Consider the following 18,773-nt stretch of genomic DNA (forward strand, 5'->3'; position numbering starts at 1 on the left):
TTCGAGTTGGGGGCAGGTGGCATTTATAAACCACCTGATACAACAAAGTGTCTGGCGATGAAATGTCAGTGGACAAGCCTGGGTGTTATGTTTTTAAAAAATGTTTGAGTTCATATTTTTCTGGTATTTTTCTCTTACATGGAAAGTCTTTTTAAAATCAATACTATTGTTTTCTATTTGCAGTGCAAAGATGATTTCAGAATCACAACATCAATATTCTACAAAAAGTATAACCATTAAGTAAGAGTTAAGATTTTTCTGCAGTTTTTTTTCCCTTAAAATATATCTTACTAAGGGTATATAGTCAGAGTACTGTGTTCAAAACTTACTAGAGGCGTTCCCATTGTGGCTCAGTGGGTTAAAACCTGACTCGTATCCATGAGGATGCAGGTTTGATCCCTGGCCTCAGTGGGTTAAAGGATCTGGCGCTACCGTGAGCTGTGGTCTAGATTGCAGCCATGGCTTGGATCTGGCATTGCTGTGGCTGTGACACGGCATCTGCAGTTATGATTTGACCCCTAGCCTGGGAACTTCTACATGCCGCAGGCACAGCCCTAAAAAGAAAAAAAAAGCAAAACTTATTGGAGATAATTATTTTTTCCATGTGGTTTTGTTACCTAGTTTGATATACAGTTAAGTTTATTTACTTCAGTTTTTTTTTTTTTTAATTTTCAGGGTTGCTTTTTTCCCCTTTAAAATTAAATCTTATTTTTGAATATGCAAAACATTTACATGATGCAAAGGTTAAAACTATTTGAAAAGGTACACAGAGAAGTCTTGCTTCCATCCCATCCCTCTCTCCTTCAATTCTGTATCCCTCCCTCTAGAGTTACTAGTTTGTGATTTAGCCTTTCAGTTGTTTCCTTTTATCAAGATAAGCAAAAACACATATATTAAAACTGATTTTCCTTTTTTCTTCCACAAAATGTGGCATGAAATATACACTCTTCTGCATCTTTCTTTTTTTATTTTATAATGATTTTTATTTTTTCCATTATAGCTGGTTTCTGCATCTTCCTTTTTTTTTTTTTTTGTTTAATGTATATCCCAGTGATCATTTCCTATCAATTTTAAGAGATTTTCCTATTTCTTTTTATGGTGGCATAGTTCTAGTTATGTGAGTAAATCATAACTTATTCAATAGATCTCTTATGGTGGCTATTTGGATTGGTTGTAATCTTATGCTGTTTCGAATAATGCCACTATGGGTAACTTTATGCATATGTTACCTCCTACTGTAATAGATAAGAAATTGTGTCTTGGAATAATTTTAATTTACATTACTCCTTGAGTGAGGTTGAGAAGAGTTTATTATATCTTTTGCCCATTTTCCTATCTGGTTTTTGATCTTTTTCTTCTGTTTTTTAGGCATACTTTGTGTAATAGATAGAAATAAATCTATATAATAGATATACAGTACCCCTAAATATAATATAAATATATATTCAAGTGCCTTCTCAGCACAATGGGCAGTGATTCAGCCTCATAAATATATTTTATGTATGTGTATACTAATTGTATATAAATACTTATATTTATAATATAGATGTATCTCATATGGAATATATATAAATGGATATAAATTACTGTGGTATGAATTGCAAATACCTCATTTATCATTTGTTTTTTGGTTTAATTTATGGAATTTCTTTTTGTCTTATAAGAGGTTTTTTTTTTTTTTTTTTTTTTGTCTTTTTAGGGCCATAGCCACGGCATATGGAAGTTCCTAGGCTAGGGGTCTAAAACGAGCTACAGCTGCCGGTCTATACCACAGTGATAGCAACTCGGGATCTGAACCACGTCTGTGAGTTACACCACAGCTCATGGCAATGCTGGATCCTTAACCCACTGACCAAGGCCAGAGATCAAACCCACATCCTCATGGATGCCAGTTGGGTTTGTTAACCACTGAGCCATGAAGGGAACTCCTCAAGAGTTTATTTTTATGTAGTCACATTTGTCATTCTTTAATTGCTTCTGGATTTTGAAGGACTTTTTATACTCCTGTGTTATAAAGAAATTCACCTGTTTTCTTCTAGTACTTTTATTTATTATTAATGTATGTATTTTTACTTTGTATTATGGAAAATTAAAAACATATAAGAGTTGAGAAATTAATATAATGAATTCTCTTGTATCTATCATTCATTATCAGTAGTTATTTTATGGTCATTGAACCTGATATTCATTCCTGCTATTGGCTTTATCTTGTAGCCCCTAAGATTTCTGCTGCTACCAGCTGTGTCAAATGGGAGGAACAAACTTCAGAGCAAATATTCAGACTTTATCGTGCCATTGGAAATATAGTAAGTTTGAAGTCAAATTGCAGTTTTACCTAGTTGTATATGTTTGTATGATTTACTTTTGAAATATTTTTATTTAGAAATAAATCCCATAAACAAAACCTAAGAATCTTGAAATTTATTTTTTTTTAAATATCTACTCTTTTATTATGGTAAAATATGTATAACATAAAATTTACCATTTTAACCATTATTAAGTCTACAGTTCAGTGCCATTAAGTACATTGATGTTGTTCAACTATTGCCAGTGTCTATCTCCAAACATTCATCAATTCAGATTGAAAATCCTTATCCATTAAATAACTGTTTCCCATTCCCCCTTCCAAAAAGTCCCTGGTAACGACTCTTCTACTTTTTGGCTCCTGAATTTGCTTGTTCTAGGTACCTAATATAAGTGGAATCACCTAATGTTTATCCTTTTGTGCCTGGCTTGTCTCCCTTGGCATATGTTTTCAAGTTACATTCATGTACTATCCTGTATCAGAATGTCATTATTTTTTTAGGCTGAATAATTTTCCATTGTATGTATATACCACATTTTGTTTATCCATTTGTCTGTGGATGGATGTTTGGGTTGTTTCCACCTTTTGGCTGTTGTGAATAATGCTGCTATGAATATGGATGTGCAAATGTCTGTTTGAGTTCCTGCTTTCAATTCTTTTGTATATCTGACATTCATTTAAAATATATTCTTTCAACTTTAAGTTTTTATAGGGGTCTTTGAATTCACAAAGTATTTTCAAATATATATTTTGCTATTTCCCATAAGCAAGTTTTATTATCGCAGCTGATAGATGAGAGGAATGAAAATAACTAACTGGAGTTCCCGTCGTGGCGCAGTGGTTAACGAATCCGACTAGGAACCATGAAGTTGCGGGTTCGGTCCCTGCCCTTGCTCAGTGGGTTAACGATCCGGCGTTGCCGTGAGCTGTGGTGTAGGTTGCAGACGCGGCTCGGATCCCGCGTTGCTGTGGCTCTGGCGTAGGCCAGTGGCTACAGCTCCAATTCAACCCCTAGCCTGGGAACCTCCATATGCCGCGGGAGCGGCCCAAGAAATAGCAACAACAACAACAACAACAAAAAAAAGACAAAAGACCAAAAAAAAAAAAAAAAAAAAAAAAAAAAAAAGAAAAGAAAATAACTAACTAACTTTAGATGCCCAGTTATGAAGTAATGCACCTAAATCTAACTCCAAATCCAATGCTTTTTCCTGTATATCTTTTTGCCTTTGGCCAATTTATTACAATTGAATTCTTAAATCCTTGATTTATACATATGGCATACAAACTGGAGTTGTAACTACTTGTTAAAATATCCAAATTAAATTCTCAGTTCTTTGACAAATTTATTGGATTTTTTCCCCTTCATTGTGATAATGTCTTGTGTTGTTTGAACTCTGTGGGGTTTTTGTTTTGTTTTTTTTTTTGTCTTTTTGTCTTTTTGCTATTTCTTTGGGCCATTCCCGCGGCATATGGAGGTTCCCAGGCTAGGAGTCGAATCGGAGCTGTAGCCACTGGCCTACGCCAGAGCCACAGCAACGCGGGATCCGAGCCGCGTCTGCAGCCTACACCACAGCTCACGGCAATGCCGGATCCTTAACCCACTGAGCAAGGGCAGGGACCGAACCCGCAACCTCATGGTTCCTAGTCGGATTCGTTAACCACTGCGCCACGACGGGAACTCCTCTGTGGGGTTTTTAATGGACCACTTTTGTTGGACAAAATAGAGAACTGCCGTTGAATATCCATAGCACGCAAGGTTCTTCAGTGAGGGTCACATTAGGTTGTGGGTATTATGCCATTTTAAGTTAGGATTGGTATTCTTTTTTTTTTTTTTTTGTCTTTTAGGACCACACCTGCAGCATATGGAGGTTCGCAGGCTAGAGATTCAGTTGGAACTGTAGCTGCCAGCCTGCACCACAGCCACAGCAATGCCGGATCCGAGCCGCATCTGCAACCTACACCACAGCTCATGGCAATGCCAGATCCTTAACCCACTGACCGAGGCCAGGGATTGAACTCGAGTCTTCATGGATGCTAGTCAGGTTCACTAACCTCTGAGCCGCGACGGGAACTCTAGGGTTGGTATTAGAGTTAGGGTTAAAGTAGATACTCAGTGAGTGGTTATTGAATGTTGTTCAAGGCCGCATTGCTAGTTAGTGTGAATCGGGTTTTTTCTGCCTGACTTCAAATGCTGTAATTTTCTCACTGCAACAGAATTGCATAGGGAAAGGAATACAGACTTTAGCTCCAGATGACCTGGATTCCATCTTCTCTCTACTACTTCCTAGCTTTTAGAGAAGTTATTTAACCTCTGGGCTTTGGTTAGTTCAGTTGAAAATTAGAAAATTAAAATTAGTTCATTCAAAAATGATATAAAGTATATAAAGCCTCTAGTTTGGTATCTGATACAGAGCTGGTACTCATTAAATTATATCTGTTATTATTCATTCACTCATTAAAATATTTTTTGAAAGCCTATTATATGTCAGGTGTTGTTCTAGGTACTAGAGATAGAAGTGCTGTGGGAAGATGGAAACAAATAAGCAACCAAATAAGAAAAATATCAGGTAGTATGATAAGCTCTTTCATTCAAATTAAAATCAGAAAATTTTTGATAGGCTAACAGGAGGTTATTTTAGACTGGATATCTGGATGGAGAAGGCCTCTCTGAACTGACATTTAAGCTTAACTCTGAAAGAAAAAAGAAGCAAGTCATGCCAAAATCAGGAAAAGAGCATTCCAAGCAGAGGGAATGTTTGTAGCTACTATAAAACTCAAGTAGGGAGTTCCCATCGTGGCGCAGTGGTTAACGAATCCAACTAGGAACCATGAGGTTGCGGGTTTGGTCCCTGGCCTTGCTCAGTGGGTTAACGATCTGGCGTTGCCGTGAGCTGTGGTGTAGGTTGCAGACGCGGCTTGGATCCCGCGTTGCTGTGGCTCTGGCATAGGCCGGTGGCTGCAGCTCCGATTGGACCCCTAGCCTGGGAACCTCCATATGCCGCGGGAGCAGCCCAAAGAAATAGCAAAAAAGACAAAAAAATAAATAAATAAATAAATAAAATAAAACTCAAGTAGGCTAAGTCGGATAAAGACTCTATAAGAAAAGAAAACTACAGATCAATAACCCCTATTAATATAGAGGCAAAAATCTGTAACAGAATTAGCAAGCTGAATCAAACAACATATAGAAAAGGATTATACACCATGACCAAGTGTGATGTAGCCCAGGAATGCAAATTGGTTCAACATAAAAAAATCAATCCATGTAATACACCACACTAATAGAATAAAGGATAAAAGCCACATAATTATCTCAGTAAATGCAGAAAAAGCATTTGAAATATCCAATACCTTTTCATGATAAAAATGTTCAACAAACTAAGAACAGAGGGGGACTTCCTCAACCTACTAAGAACATCTATAAAAAAAAATCAATACTAACATATTTAATGGCAAAAGCTTTCCCTCTAAGATCAGAAACAAGACAAAGATGTCCACTTTCACCACGTCTATTTAACACTGCACTGGAGGTTATAGCCAGGGGAATTACGCAAGAAAAAGGAACAATGTAAAACTGTCTCTGTCTCTGCAGGTGACACAATCTTATATAGAGAAAATTATAAAGAATTCCCCCCCCCCAAAAACTATAAGAGCTACTAAACAGTAAAGGAAAGCTAAGTAAATGGAAAGACCTCTGCGTTCATGGATTAGAAGACTTAGTATTAAGATGGCACTATTCCCAAAATTGATCTGCACAATTCCTATAAAAAAAACCTAGTTGAGAAGTTCCCATTGTGGTGCAGCAGAAACGAATCCAGCTAGTATCCATGAAGTTGCGGGTTTGATCCCTGGCCTCACTCAGTGGGTTGGGGATCTAATGTTGCCGTTGAGCTGTGGTGTAGATTGCAGATGTGGCTTGGATCCCAAGATGCTGTGGCTGTGGCATAAGACAGCAGCCATAGTTTAATTCGACCCCTAGCCTGGGAACTTCCATATGCTTGGGGTATGGCCTTAAAAAGCAAAAAAAAAAAGAAAAAGAAACCTAGTTTATGTCTTTGCAGAAATTGACAAGCTTATCTTAAAATTCATATGGAATCCCATGAGGTCCAGAAATAGTCAAAATCTTGAAAAAGAAGCACAAGTTGGAGGGCTCATAGTTCTTGATTTCAAAACTTACTACAAAGATATAGTAATCAAGACAATATGATAATGACAAAAAGTATAACTCAGTGGAATAGAATTCAGAGTGCAGAAATACACCTTTACCTTTATGGTCACTTGATTTTTGATAAGAGTGCCAATTTAATTTGATGGGGGAAAAAATAGTCCTTTTACTACATGGTGCTTGGACAACCATATGTCCACAATCAGAAAAAAATCAGAGACCTAAATGTAAGAACTAAAACTATGAAAACTCTTGGAAGAAAATATAAGGATATATTGGAGTCCCCACTCAGTGCAGTGGGTTAAAGAATCTGGCATTGCCACAGCTCAGCTCAGGTCAAAACTGTGGCTTGGATTCAGTCCCTGGCCTGGGAACTTCCGTATGCTGTGGGTGCAGCCATTAAAAAAATTTTTTTAAATAGGGATAAATCTTCATGAACTTGAAGTAGGCATTGGTTCTTACATATAATGCCTAAAGCCTAAGCAACAAACTAAAAATAGAGAAATTGGACTTTTAAGTCAAAAACTGTTGCGTTTCAAAGAACACTATCAAGAAAATGAAAAGATAAACTGCAGAATAAAAAAATGTTTGAGAGTTCTTGTTGTGGTGCAGTGGAAACGAATCTGACTAGAAACCATGAGGCTGCAGGTTCAATCCCTGGCCTTGCTCAGTGGGTTAAGCATCCGGTGTTGCCATGAGCTGTGGTGTAGGTTGTAGATGAGGCCTGGATCTGTCTTTGCTGTGGCTGTGGTGTAGGTCGGCAGCTGTAGCTCATATTAGACCCCTAGCCTGGGAACCTCCATATGCTGCAGATGCGGCCCTAAAAAAAAAAGACAAAAAGACAAAAATATATATATATTTGGAAATGAGGGTCTAGTATCCAGAATATATAAACAACTCTGACAACTGTAGCAGAAAGATAAGTAACATGATTAGAAAATCATCAAAGGATTAAAGTAGACATTTATCCTAAGGAAATATATAAATGGCTACTAAGCACATGAAAAGGTAATCAGTTTCATTAGTCATTAGAGCAATGCAAGTCAAAGCTATACTGAGATACCACTTCACACTTACTAGGATCGCTACAATTTAAAAAACATGACACTAGCAAGTGTTGACAGGGATATGGAGAATTTGAAACCCTCATTCACTGTTGGTGGAAATGTGAAATGATGTAGCTCCATTTTGCGGGGGCGTGGGGGGGGGGCGGTGCTGCACATGCAGCACATGGAAGTTCCCAGGCTGGGGTCAAATCAGAGCTTCAGTCTCCAACCTACGCCACAGCCATGGCTACACCAAGATCCAAGCTGCATCTGTGACCTGTGCTACATCTTGTGGCAATGCTGGATCTTTAACCCACTGAACGAGGCCAGGGATTGAACCCACATCCTTGTGGATACTAGTCAGAACTTCTGGTGCAACTATTTTGGAAAACAGTTTGACATTTCTCCAGAAAATTAAACACAGAGAAACATTGCTACACGATAACTCTTATCTTCTGCAATTCACCTTTCCTGTCCACTGAGAAATTCTTGTACTATAGCAGAAAGCATGCTTATCTTGGAGTCAGAAGGTGAGATTTTTTTTTTAATTCTATATCTTTATTCATTCATTCATTCATTTATTTTTTGGCTGCCCCCACGGCATGTGCATGTTCCTGGGCCTGGGATCGAACCTAAGCCACAGCAGTTACAGTGCTGGATCCTTAACTGTTAGGCCACCAGGGAACTCCAGAAGGTGAGATTTGATTCCTAGAACTGCCATTTATTAATCAAGAGCAAGACCCTTACCTTCTCTGATCTTTTGCTTTTTTACCTTTAGAATGAGTTTAATGACCAGTTCCACAACTGTCAAGATCAAAGGAGATAGACTCTGACTTTAAATCCATGCCAACATGTGATTTTGACAGTAATGTTGATGAACACAGAAATGACTATATTCTTACTATCCCTTGCATTTCTGCAATGGTTTGATGATAAGATGAGGAGCTTTACCTCTTCAAGAATAAGAACTGTATATTCTAGGGAGTTCCTGCTGTGGCGCAGTGGGTTAATGACCCGGCCTGTCTCTGTGGAAGCGCCACTTTGATCCCTGGTCTGGTGCAGTGGGCTAAGATCTGGCATTGCTGCAGCTGTGAGTTATAGCTCAGCTCAGTCCTTGGCTCAGGAACTTCCATATGCCATGGGTATGGGCTAAAAAGAAAAAAAACTGTATATTCTGATTGTATACTTTTCATGTTTATAGCTCTTAGTAAATATAAATGTTTTTCAGTCCATAAACATGTTCCAAAAATATTTTGGGTTCTTTGAAAGAAAAAACTTAACATAAATGAAAATCATTTCCAGTCATTTTATTGGAAGAAGGTGAAAGAAATAGCAAATTATAGAAGAGGATATTGTACCAAAATATGACATATATAAAGTTACAAACACCTGTGAACTTTTCTTCAAATTTATTTAATGCTCTGATTTAATGTTCAAAACTTTGAAACAATCTAACTGTTCTAAAAATTAAATGCCCTCTTTAGAGGATATATGAAAAAGAGTGCAGAGCTGAGACTGAGAAAACATAGATTCTGGTCCTTGGCTCTGCCACTAACTAGCTATGTCTAAACTTGGGGAAACAGCTGCATTTCGCTGGGCCTTGCTTTACTCATCCATGAACCAGAGGACTGAACTACAGTCTGAAAATCAGTTTGCTTTAGATGTTTGAGAGAACTTATTTCTTTGTGTCTGTGAATTTATGTTAGACTATATCAAAGTGTGATAATGGAGGCATTTCTCATTGGCGGGAAGGGCGAGATGGATTATCCAGTAAGTAGTGTTGGGATAACTGGTTAGCTATTAAAAGAGGAAGCCCTCGGAGTTCCCACCTTTTAAAATCAAAATAAATTCTACATGGATCATGGATTTAAATGTAAAAAAAATGAAACCGCAAAGAGCTAGGAAAAAGCACAGTTGAATAATTTTATAATATTTGATAATCTTAGAGGATGGGTAGGCCTTTTAAAGCATGACATGAACCAGTGAAGTTATAAGGGAAAAAAACTGATAAATATTAGTCCATGAAAGTACAAAGCTTCTTCATGGAAAAAATTACTGTACCCAAGATTAAAAGTCAACAAACTGGAAAAATATTCATAATATATCCAGTAGTTAAAGTGCTAATTTCCTAAAAATGTAAAAGACACTTGCCAATTAATGAGGTGAACTCTTCAGTTGTTTTTTTTTGTTTGTTTTTTGTTTTTTTTTTCTCTTTGTGGCTATCCCATAGCACATGGAAGCTGCAGGCCAGGAATTGAATCCAAGTTGCAGCTGCACCCTGAGCTGAATCCTTTAACCCACTGTGCCGGGCCAGAGATCAAACCCACACCTCCGCAGCTACCCCACCTGCTGCAGTTGGATTTTTAACCCACTGTGCCATGGCAGAAACTCCTGTTTTTATTGTTTTTTAATGGACAAAGGACATAAATAGGTCTGAGAAATAACTTAGATGTGCAAATAATATATGGACTGCTCCTTGGGCTGACTAATAATACATAGCAATAGATTGCCATTTTTTTTCTCTCATCAAGGCAGTTTAACAGTAAAATGATGTTAAACTTTGATGTTCTTTGTTTTGTTTTGGGGATTTTTTGGCTACACTTTTGGTTCTCAGAATTTCTTGAGACAGGGACTGAACTGAAGCCACAGCCGTAACCTGAATCACAGAAGTGACAATGCTGAGTCCTTAACCACTAGGCTACCAAGGAACTCCAAGATGTTGATGCTCTTTAATCTGGGTAGTGCACTTAAAATAACAACTATTCTCCAGAAATATAAAAGTCCTTGGGAGTTCTCATTGTGACTCAGCGGGTTAAGGACCTGACGTCTCTGGAGGATGTGGGTTCAGTCCCTGCCTTGCTCAGTGGGTTAAGTATCCAGTGTTGCCACAAGCTGCAGTGTAGGTCGCAGATGCACCTCAGATCTGGTATTGCTGTGGCTGTGGCATAGGCCTCTACTGCAGCTCTAATTCAACCCCTGGCCCTGGAACTTCCATATGACACAGATACGGCCATAAAAAAAAAAAAAAAATGAAAGTCCTCAAAGATATATCTACCAAGCTATTTATTATCACATTTAAAAAATTTTTATAATTTTATAATATGAAATACCCATCATAAAGTAATTGATTGCATAAATTATGGTACATTTCACAGAAGGGAATACTGTGCAGCAGATAAAAAGAGTGAAATGAGTAAGTATGTACTGATGAAAATTTGTCCATGGTTTATGGTTAAGTAAAAAGTTCTTTGTCAAACAGTATGTCCTAGATTTTTGGCAATAATTATATTTGTATAAAAAATACAAGGATATACATATCAAAATATTAGCAGTGGGTACCCCTGGGGATGGGAATACAGAATAGTTTCACTTTCTAATTTTTTAAAGCATAGTTGTTGTAATGCTTGCATCTTTTTAAAATAGTGAACATACATTTTTAACCAAAAAAATTTTTTTTTTTTTTTGTCTTTTTGCTATTTCTTGGGCCGCTCCCGCGGCATATGGAGGTTCCCAGGCTAGGGGTCCAATCGGAGCTGTAGCCACGGGCCTACGCCAGAGCCACAGCAATGCAGGATCCGAGCCGCGTCTGCCACCTACACCACAGCTCACGGCAACACCAGATCGTTAACCCACTGAGCAAGGGCAGGGACCGAACCCGCAACCTCATGGTTCCTAGTCGGATTCGTTAACCGCTGCGCCACGGCGGGAACGCCCCCAAAAATATTAATAAAGATATTAATGTTGATTTAAAAATAGTGTTTAATTTTAAGATCTTATAAATCCTGGAGGCTGAGGGTCATGTTATATTCTATTCCACAAGGTTTAGAGATTGAGTTCCCAATTCCTCTGTAACTGGGAGAGAAGTCAGACCAGATTAACGTGAAATGGTAGTGAAAAGAGTTTGGGGTTGAGTGTTTGAGGGTTATTTCTTTATCATACCTTGTTTAATTTTTTTTGCAGATCCCTTTGCAGACCCTCTGGATGAATAATACCATTAAACTTCTGGATTTGGTGGAAGTTAATAGTTTACTTCTCACTGGTACTTATTTTGAATAGCTCTTGTGGAAAATGTTTTCACTGTGGTCCATTTGAAAATGTGTCTGTTTACCATTTACTAAAAATAAGGATTCTTTTAGTTTGTTTCAGTTCAAGAATGGTAGTATTTTACATTCATTTATAGTCTTATCTTTGCAGTGTCCATTCACGTGTATTTTCTCTTTTAATCATCATAAGAACAAGGGAAGCAGGCAGAGCAGTTGTTACTGTCCCATACGGAGTTCTGTGGTTTCCTATGTTAAGGTTTTCAGGGAGTGCAGAATGACTTGGTTGATTTTGTTTTGGTGAATATCATAATGAAAATCTCTGGGCAGCTTAGTAAGAATCCTGGGCCGGGATGTAGCATTTCAGGACACTTGTCCTTTAGAGGCCTATCAGTGCCCTCCCATCCTGGTGGACTGAGAAGTGTGAGCCACAGAGGGAGCTGGTATAGTTCAGAGGGTGTCAGAGTTCCTGAGGAATTGAGACTTGCTTGGTCATAGATGGAAGATTCAGCTTAGATCCTAAGCCTCTTGTATATCTCTCCACCAGTAGTCATTTCCCCCAAAGGGTCAACACTTCTAGATTCAACATTTTAGGTTGATTTCTGGAACAACGGGTAAAAGACTCATAGCTCATGGCTTCTTGTGTGCATTGATCCCTTTGGGTTCAAGATATACACAGCATCATGGCTCTGTCCTAAGTTTCAGATTGCAAGGTCAGGACATCAGTGAATGTGTCTTCTCCGGTATTAGTACTATCTTCCAGAATGTTTTTTGATTTTTAAGAAGCACCATGAAGTTGCATAATTATTTATTCTCTCTCTTATCCCCCCTTTTCCCTTCATTTTTTAGATTCAAAATTAACAGAGCAGGCTGTTATTCCAGGATCAGTAATATACCACAAAAAGTCACAAATACTGCTGGTTTGTTGTAAGGTACATTTTCTTTTAGTTTCAAATTATCACACTTTTTTTAGTGAATTTATAGTTTGTATCATTTGTCTTTTTCTTTCTTTTTTTTTTTTTTTTTTTTTTTTTTTTGGCTTTTTGGCTTTTTGAGCCACACTGGCTGCATATGGAGGTTCCCAGGCTAGGGGTCCAATCAGAGCCGTAGCCTCCAGCCTACGCCAGAGCCACAGCAACTTGGGATCTGAGCTGCGTCTACGACCTACACTACAGCTCATGGCAATGCCAGATCCTTAACCCACTGACAAGGCCAGGGATCGAACCCAAGTCCTCATGGATGCTAGTTGGGTTCGTTAACCACTGAACTCCTCATTTGTCATTTTTAATTGGGACCTTACTCAAGTGCCTATCCATCCAATTGAGCCAATGGAGAGTTTAATTTTCTCAAGAAATTGTAGAATCTTGGAGTTCCTGACGTGGCACAGCGGAATGAATCCGACTAGGAACCATGAGGTTTAGTTCTTTCTTAAAAGAAACCTGTATATTCTTTTTTTTGGTCTTTTTGCTATTTCTTTGGGCCACTCCGCGGCATATGGAGGTTCCCAGGCTAGGGGTCTAATCGGAGCTGTAGCCACCGGCCTACGTCAGAGCCACAGCAACGCGGGATCTGAACCGTGTCTGCCACCTACACCACAGCTCACGGCAACGCCAGATCGTTAACCCACTGAGCAAGGCCAGAGACCGAACCCGCAACCTCATGGTTCCTAGTTGGATTCGTTAACCACTGAGCCACAACAGGAACTCCCAGAAACCTGTATATTCTCAGTAATACAATATAATTAACAAGTCATCTTCTTACTATGGCCATCACAAAGATAGTCCTATCAGCGTATCTAGCTGAACTTCAACAGTGCATGTATCCTACTTGCTCTTACTGTTCAACAGTGGTTAGAGAGATTTCTTAACAGTTTAAAATGACTTTGGAACCATTATTGTTTTATAAGACAGTGGCATTATCCTGAGAAGTGTTCCACTGTTCCTCCCACTCCCTGAAAGTTTCCCTTCATGTGGTATTAATGTGTGATGTTTCATGCTTAAGAAAGAGTACTTTATTTATTTATATTTTTTTTTGTCTTTTTGGCATTTCTTGGGCCGCTCCCGCGGCATATGGAGGTTCCCAGGCTAGGGGTCCAATCGGAGCTGTAGCCACGGGCCTACGCCAGAGCCACAGCAACGCAGGATCTGAGCCACATCTGCAACCTACACCACAGCTCACGGCAACGCCAGATCGTTAACCCACTGAGCAAGGCCAGGGACCGAACCCGCAACCTCATGGTTCCTAGTCGGATTCGTTAACCACTGCGCCACGATGGGAACTCCAAGAAAGAGTACTTTAAATGTGTGATAGATTGATCTGATCTACACAGGCTGTAAATATACAACTTCTACAGCAGCCTCTCTTCATCACTCTTTACCTTATCCTGGAAGAGCATTGGGTGCATATGTCTGGGTCTGTATACATCTACATTGCAAATCTGCAGTTTGCTCTCATAGAAGAAATGGGTTGTTTCAATATGCGAATTTGAATCCACCAGTTATGTTCCCCTCAAACAAATCACTCACGCTTTCTGGGCATCAGTTTTCTCCTCTGAAATATGTTTCCTCTGAGGATAATATTGGATCTGCCTAATTGTTAAAGGGTTATATTTTGATGACCAGAAGATACATGGACACATTCTGAAAACTGTAAAGTACCACAGAGATATAACATGCCTTTTCATTGTGCTCCTCTTTGGTTTAAATAAGTGTATACATTTGTTATCACTCCTTGGTAATAAACTTTCAGAGTCAAAGAATCATATATGTCACTTAGTGCTCTTTGCAGCCAGGCATTTAGTAAAGATTTGTTGGTTTGCTTTTTTTTATCCTATGATAAAAGTTTTATAAACTGAAATTTACCACCAGTTTTGCCAGCACTGCCTGTTCACTATCTTTTGCCCTTTAGGATGGCTGGATTGGTGTTCGATCAGTAATGCTCAAGAAAACACTGACAGCTACTGATTTCTACAATGGATATTTGCACCACTGGTACCAGAAAAATTCCCCAGTTCAACCAAGCCAGTGCAGATTTCAGACTCTCAGACTTCCACCGAAGAAGAGGCAGAAGAAAAAAATTATTGCAGTGCAATAGTACATTAAGTAGTTAGGAAGAAGATGGACAAGAACCAACTACATACTTGTAATTTGTTAAAAGCCTTATTTACAAGGAATTACATTGACTTTCAAAGAAGATGACACTGTTGGAAGGGAGGATTATTGTCAAGATGAATTACCTCACTTTTCACTTTTTGTTTAACCGTAGTTAAAAATAGCTTCTATTTGAATAACAAAAGATGTTTTAAATTAAATTTTTATTTATAATATCAAACATGCAGATTGTATCTTTCCCTAAGGGTGGGTACAAGTGGTATATGTATATATTACTGAAGATAAGTTCTTTCAAAAAGTACATCTATTAAATTTTTGACATAATATGTCCCCATTGACTATGTTGTCATTTCAGCAGTATTTAATCTACATTTTTGATTTTCAACAAGGAGTAAAGTCAACTCTTTTTTTTTTTTTTTTCTTTTTAGTGCCACACTCGAGGCATATTGAGATTCCCAGGTTAGGGGTTGAGTTGGAGCTACAGCTGCTGGCCTACACCACAGCCACAGTAATGCCAGATCTGAGCCATGTCTGTGACCTACACCACAGCTCACGGCAACGCTGGATCCTTAACCCACAGAGCAAGGCCAGGGATTGAAACCTGCGTCCTCATGGATGCTAGTCAGATGCGTTTCCACTGAGCCACAGTGGTAACTCCTAAAGTCAACTCTTTAAATTTATCTACTGTCTAGTTCTCTAGAACTAGTTAACATTTATAATGTGTAATAATCTCTGTTACATTGATCTGTACAATAAATTCACATTTTACACCTAGATTTTCTTAAAGTAGGAATGTGCTAGCATTCTTTTTTTGTTTGTTTTTTTGGGTTTTTTTTTTTGGCTTTTAGGGCTGCACCGGTAGCATATGAATATTCCCAGGCTAGGGTTCTAATTGGAGCTATAGCTTCCAGCCTACGCCACAGCCACAGCAATGCCAGATTTGTGCCTTGTCTGCGACCTACACCACAGCTCACAGCAACACCGGATCCTTAACCCACTGAGAGCAGCCAGGGATTGAACCCGAAACCTCATTTGTCATCTAAATTAGGACACGTTTGGCGTTCCCGCTGTGGTGCAGTGGGCTAACAGCCCGGCTTGTCTCGGTGGAGGTGCTGGTTCCATCCCCAGCTTGATGTGGTGGTTAACAATCCAGTGTTGCTGCATCTGTGGTATAGGTCACGGCTCTGGCTCGGATTCGATCCCTAGCCTGGGAATTTGCGTATGCTGCAGGGCCAGCCAAAAAAATAGGACATGTTTGTGAGTAAAAGGAAAAACTTATATTAATTACTCCTGGACAAGCATAAACAGAACTCTCCCAGGCAAACCAGGTTGTATGAATACCCTATTTATTGAACACTTGCTGTGTAATCAGCTTTTATGTTGACTTCTGGAGATTCAGAGAGGTATATGTAGGCAAATGTAATACTACTATAAATGCCATAATGGAGGTACAGTGGAAGCATTAGGTCTTCTTCAAGGGAATCGGTGGAGGCTTCCCGGAGGAGCCAAAGCTGAATCTGAGCTTCCAAGTGAGTTTATTATGCAGTCTAAGGCCTGGAAGAGCATTCAGCATGTGCAGAGGGACGGAGGCATACCAGAACACTTGTATGGGGGTGTTGGGCATGTGGCTCTTAAGCAGCTGAGTGGTGGGAGCATGATTGCCTTTTATTATCATACTTTCTTTTTTTTTTAATTTTATTTTTTGTGGCTGTACCTGGGGCATGTGGAAGGTCCCAGGCCAGGGATTGAATCTGAGCTGCCTTACCCATAAATTTGACATGCACTCTCTTCAACATATGAGCTAGTTATACACTTATATATATATATTACATATTTTGTGTGTGTGTGTGTGTATAGCTGGCTGGGAGAAAGTGAATAGTGAATCATGGAAGAGAAGCAAATGGCATGTTGAACAGAAAGAGCAGTGTTTTAAAGAAACTGGAAGAATTGACAGAAATGGAATAGAGTGATGGAGATGAGACTGGAAGATCAGATCACCAAGGGCTTTGAACACCATGACAATTTGGACCTTTGTCTTGTATGCAATAGACAATCAAGGAAGTGATACGACTAGATTTGCATTTGGGTGAGTTAATTTTGGCAGTGGGATGGAAGGTAGATTGGACGTACAGCCTGGGGCAGAAGATCTGTTGGCGGGTTAGAAACGCGAAGATCTGAACTGTGGCAGCAGTTGATGGGGGTGGGGGAAATGATGTCAAAGGTTCTTGCAGTGGATGTGAGAATTCAGGTTATCAGCTCTGTATTATATTTTTATGGAGAGTTTTGGCTTCACCACTGGTTCTTTATTTCTAACAAGTTACTAAACATCATTGAACTTCAGTTTCCTCATGTATGAAATGGGGCTGAAAATGAAAAACAATAGTTGTGAGAATCAGTGGCTGTGTGAAAATGCCTTTGGGTTGTTGTTTTTTGGTTTATGTGTTTTGAGCATGTATTCCCCCCTCTAGCACTAAGCTCCTGTTAGGGAATTCAGAGAGAAGGAGCATTGGTGTCCTCTGGGAGCTTATGGGTGGGCATTGGTGGTGATTCCTTTTTTTTTTTTTTTTTTGTCTTTTGTCTTTTTGTCTTTTGTTGTTGTTGTTGTTGTTGTTGTTGCTATTTTTTGGGCCGCTCCTTCGGCATATGGAGGTTCCCAGGCTAGGGGTCAAATCGGAGCTGTAGCCACCGGCCTACGCCAGAGCCACAGCAACGCTGGATCCGAGCCGCGTCTGCGACCTACACCACAGCTCACGGCAACGCCGGATCATTAACCCGCTGAGCAAGGCCAGGGATCGAACCCGCAACCTCATGGTTCCTAGTCGGATTCGTTAACCACTGCGCCACGACGGGAACTCCAATGGTGGTGATTTCTGCAGTGAGAGGTACCCACTCAGACCCTGCCATGGGGAGTGGGGAACCTTACTGAAGGCACAGATTGCTGATTATAAGTTCCCATCTCTCATGACATGGTGGTAACTTGTCTCAGGTCTGCCACCCTGCAATCTGGGTGGAGCCTATCTGGTTGTTAGCTGATTACTGTTGCCCTTGCTGGGTGGAGTCTTTTTTGCCAGACCACCTCTAGTCCTTGGCCATCCAAGTCCAGTGATTTCACCTGAGGGGCTGCAGGTGAGGCTGTGTGAACTGGAAAGGGAAGCTGGCCATCATGATTGGCATGGTTGGTACACTTAGGACAATATGAAGCACCTTTTATACCTATGACATCTTGAGGCAAGAAGGCAAGCCCATCTCATAGAGGGCAGTTTCCCATCCAGGGAGTCTCAAGCTCATCATGGAACTAGAGGAAAAACACCAGGTTTAGAAATGCCATCTTTGGGAGTTCCGTTGTGGCTCAGCAGAAATGAACCTGACTAGTATCCATGAGGATGCAGGTTTGATCCCTGGCTCTGCTCAGTGGGTTGAGGATCCAGCACTGCTATGAGCTATGGCATAGGTCACAGATGCAGCTCAGATCTGGTATTGCTGTGTCTGTGACATAGCCTGGCAGCTGTAGCTCCGATTTGATCCCTAGCCTGGGAACGTCCATGTACCCCACCTGCAGCCCTAAAAAAAAAAAAAAAAAGCTATCTGGCACAGTGGGTTAAGGATCCGTTGTTGCCTCAGCTGAGGTGGAGGTTGCAACTAGGCTGGGATCTAATTCCTGGCCCCAGGAACTCTGTATGCCACGGGACAGCCAAAAAGAAAAAAAAAAAGAAATGCCATCTTGATGTTGGCAGCCCCTGCTGCCAGAGGCCAGCTCCGGCGGCCAGGGAGTGTGCACTTTCCCGAAGAAGATGGACAGACATCGGCTTTTGCATCGGAGACAGCCTCTTTGTCCCTTCTTTCAGGGTGCTGGACTGCTCAAACTTTATTGGCAACAGTGGTTGATTATATAGACAGTTTTTCACTGCAGATTACATTACAGTGTTAAAAGTATATTGGTTAACTATTACATGGTATAGCAGCTACTGCCTGTTTTAAGATCTCTATCTTAGCTAAACTTAGTGAGTACTTTAAAGAGGCCATAAACACAAGAATTTGGCATTTACAAACTTTGTTTGTAGACTAGTGCTTATCTTCAAAGCGTTATGGCAGGGAGACAGTGTAAGT

At 39.8% G+C, this 18,773-nt stretch overlaps 1 protein-coding gene across 6 annotated transcripts in view; it reads left to right on the forward strand.

Moving 5' to 3' along the window:
• MTFMT (mitochondrial methionyl-tRNA formyltransferase) overlaps positions 1-18,773 on the forward strand; it is a 41,440-nt gene that overhangs the window by 15,500 nt on the left and 7,167 nt on the right. Inside the window, exons 6-9 of one of the 6 annotated variants that reach the window (XR_014822462.1) lie at positions 2,215-2,306; positions 11,477-11,555; positions 12,406-12,934; positions 13,227-14,992. Coding sequence is in view for 5 of the 6 variants with exons in the window: in NM_001244826.1 (NP_001231755.1) it covers positions 2,215-2,306; positions 11,477-11,555; positions 12,406-12,488; positions 14,464-14,649 (440 nt within the window). In the remaining variant the exon portion in view is untranslated. 6 annotated transcript variants of the gene reach the window in all.

This window comes from Sus scrofa, chromosome 1 (assembly GCF_054392235.1).
Source record: "Sus scrofa isolate SSC_HxYL_T2T_F1_AM1 chromosome 1, Sscrofa_HxYL_maternal_Yorkshire_Landrace_v2.0, whole genome shotgun sequence".
NCBI lineage: Eukaryota > Metazoa > Chordata > Mammalia > Artiodactyla > Suidae > Sus > Sus scrofa.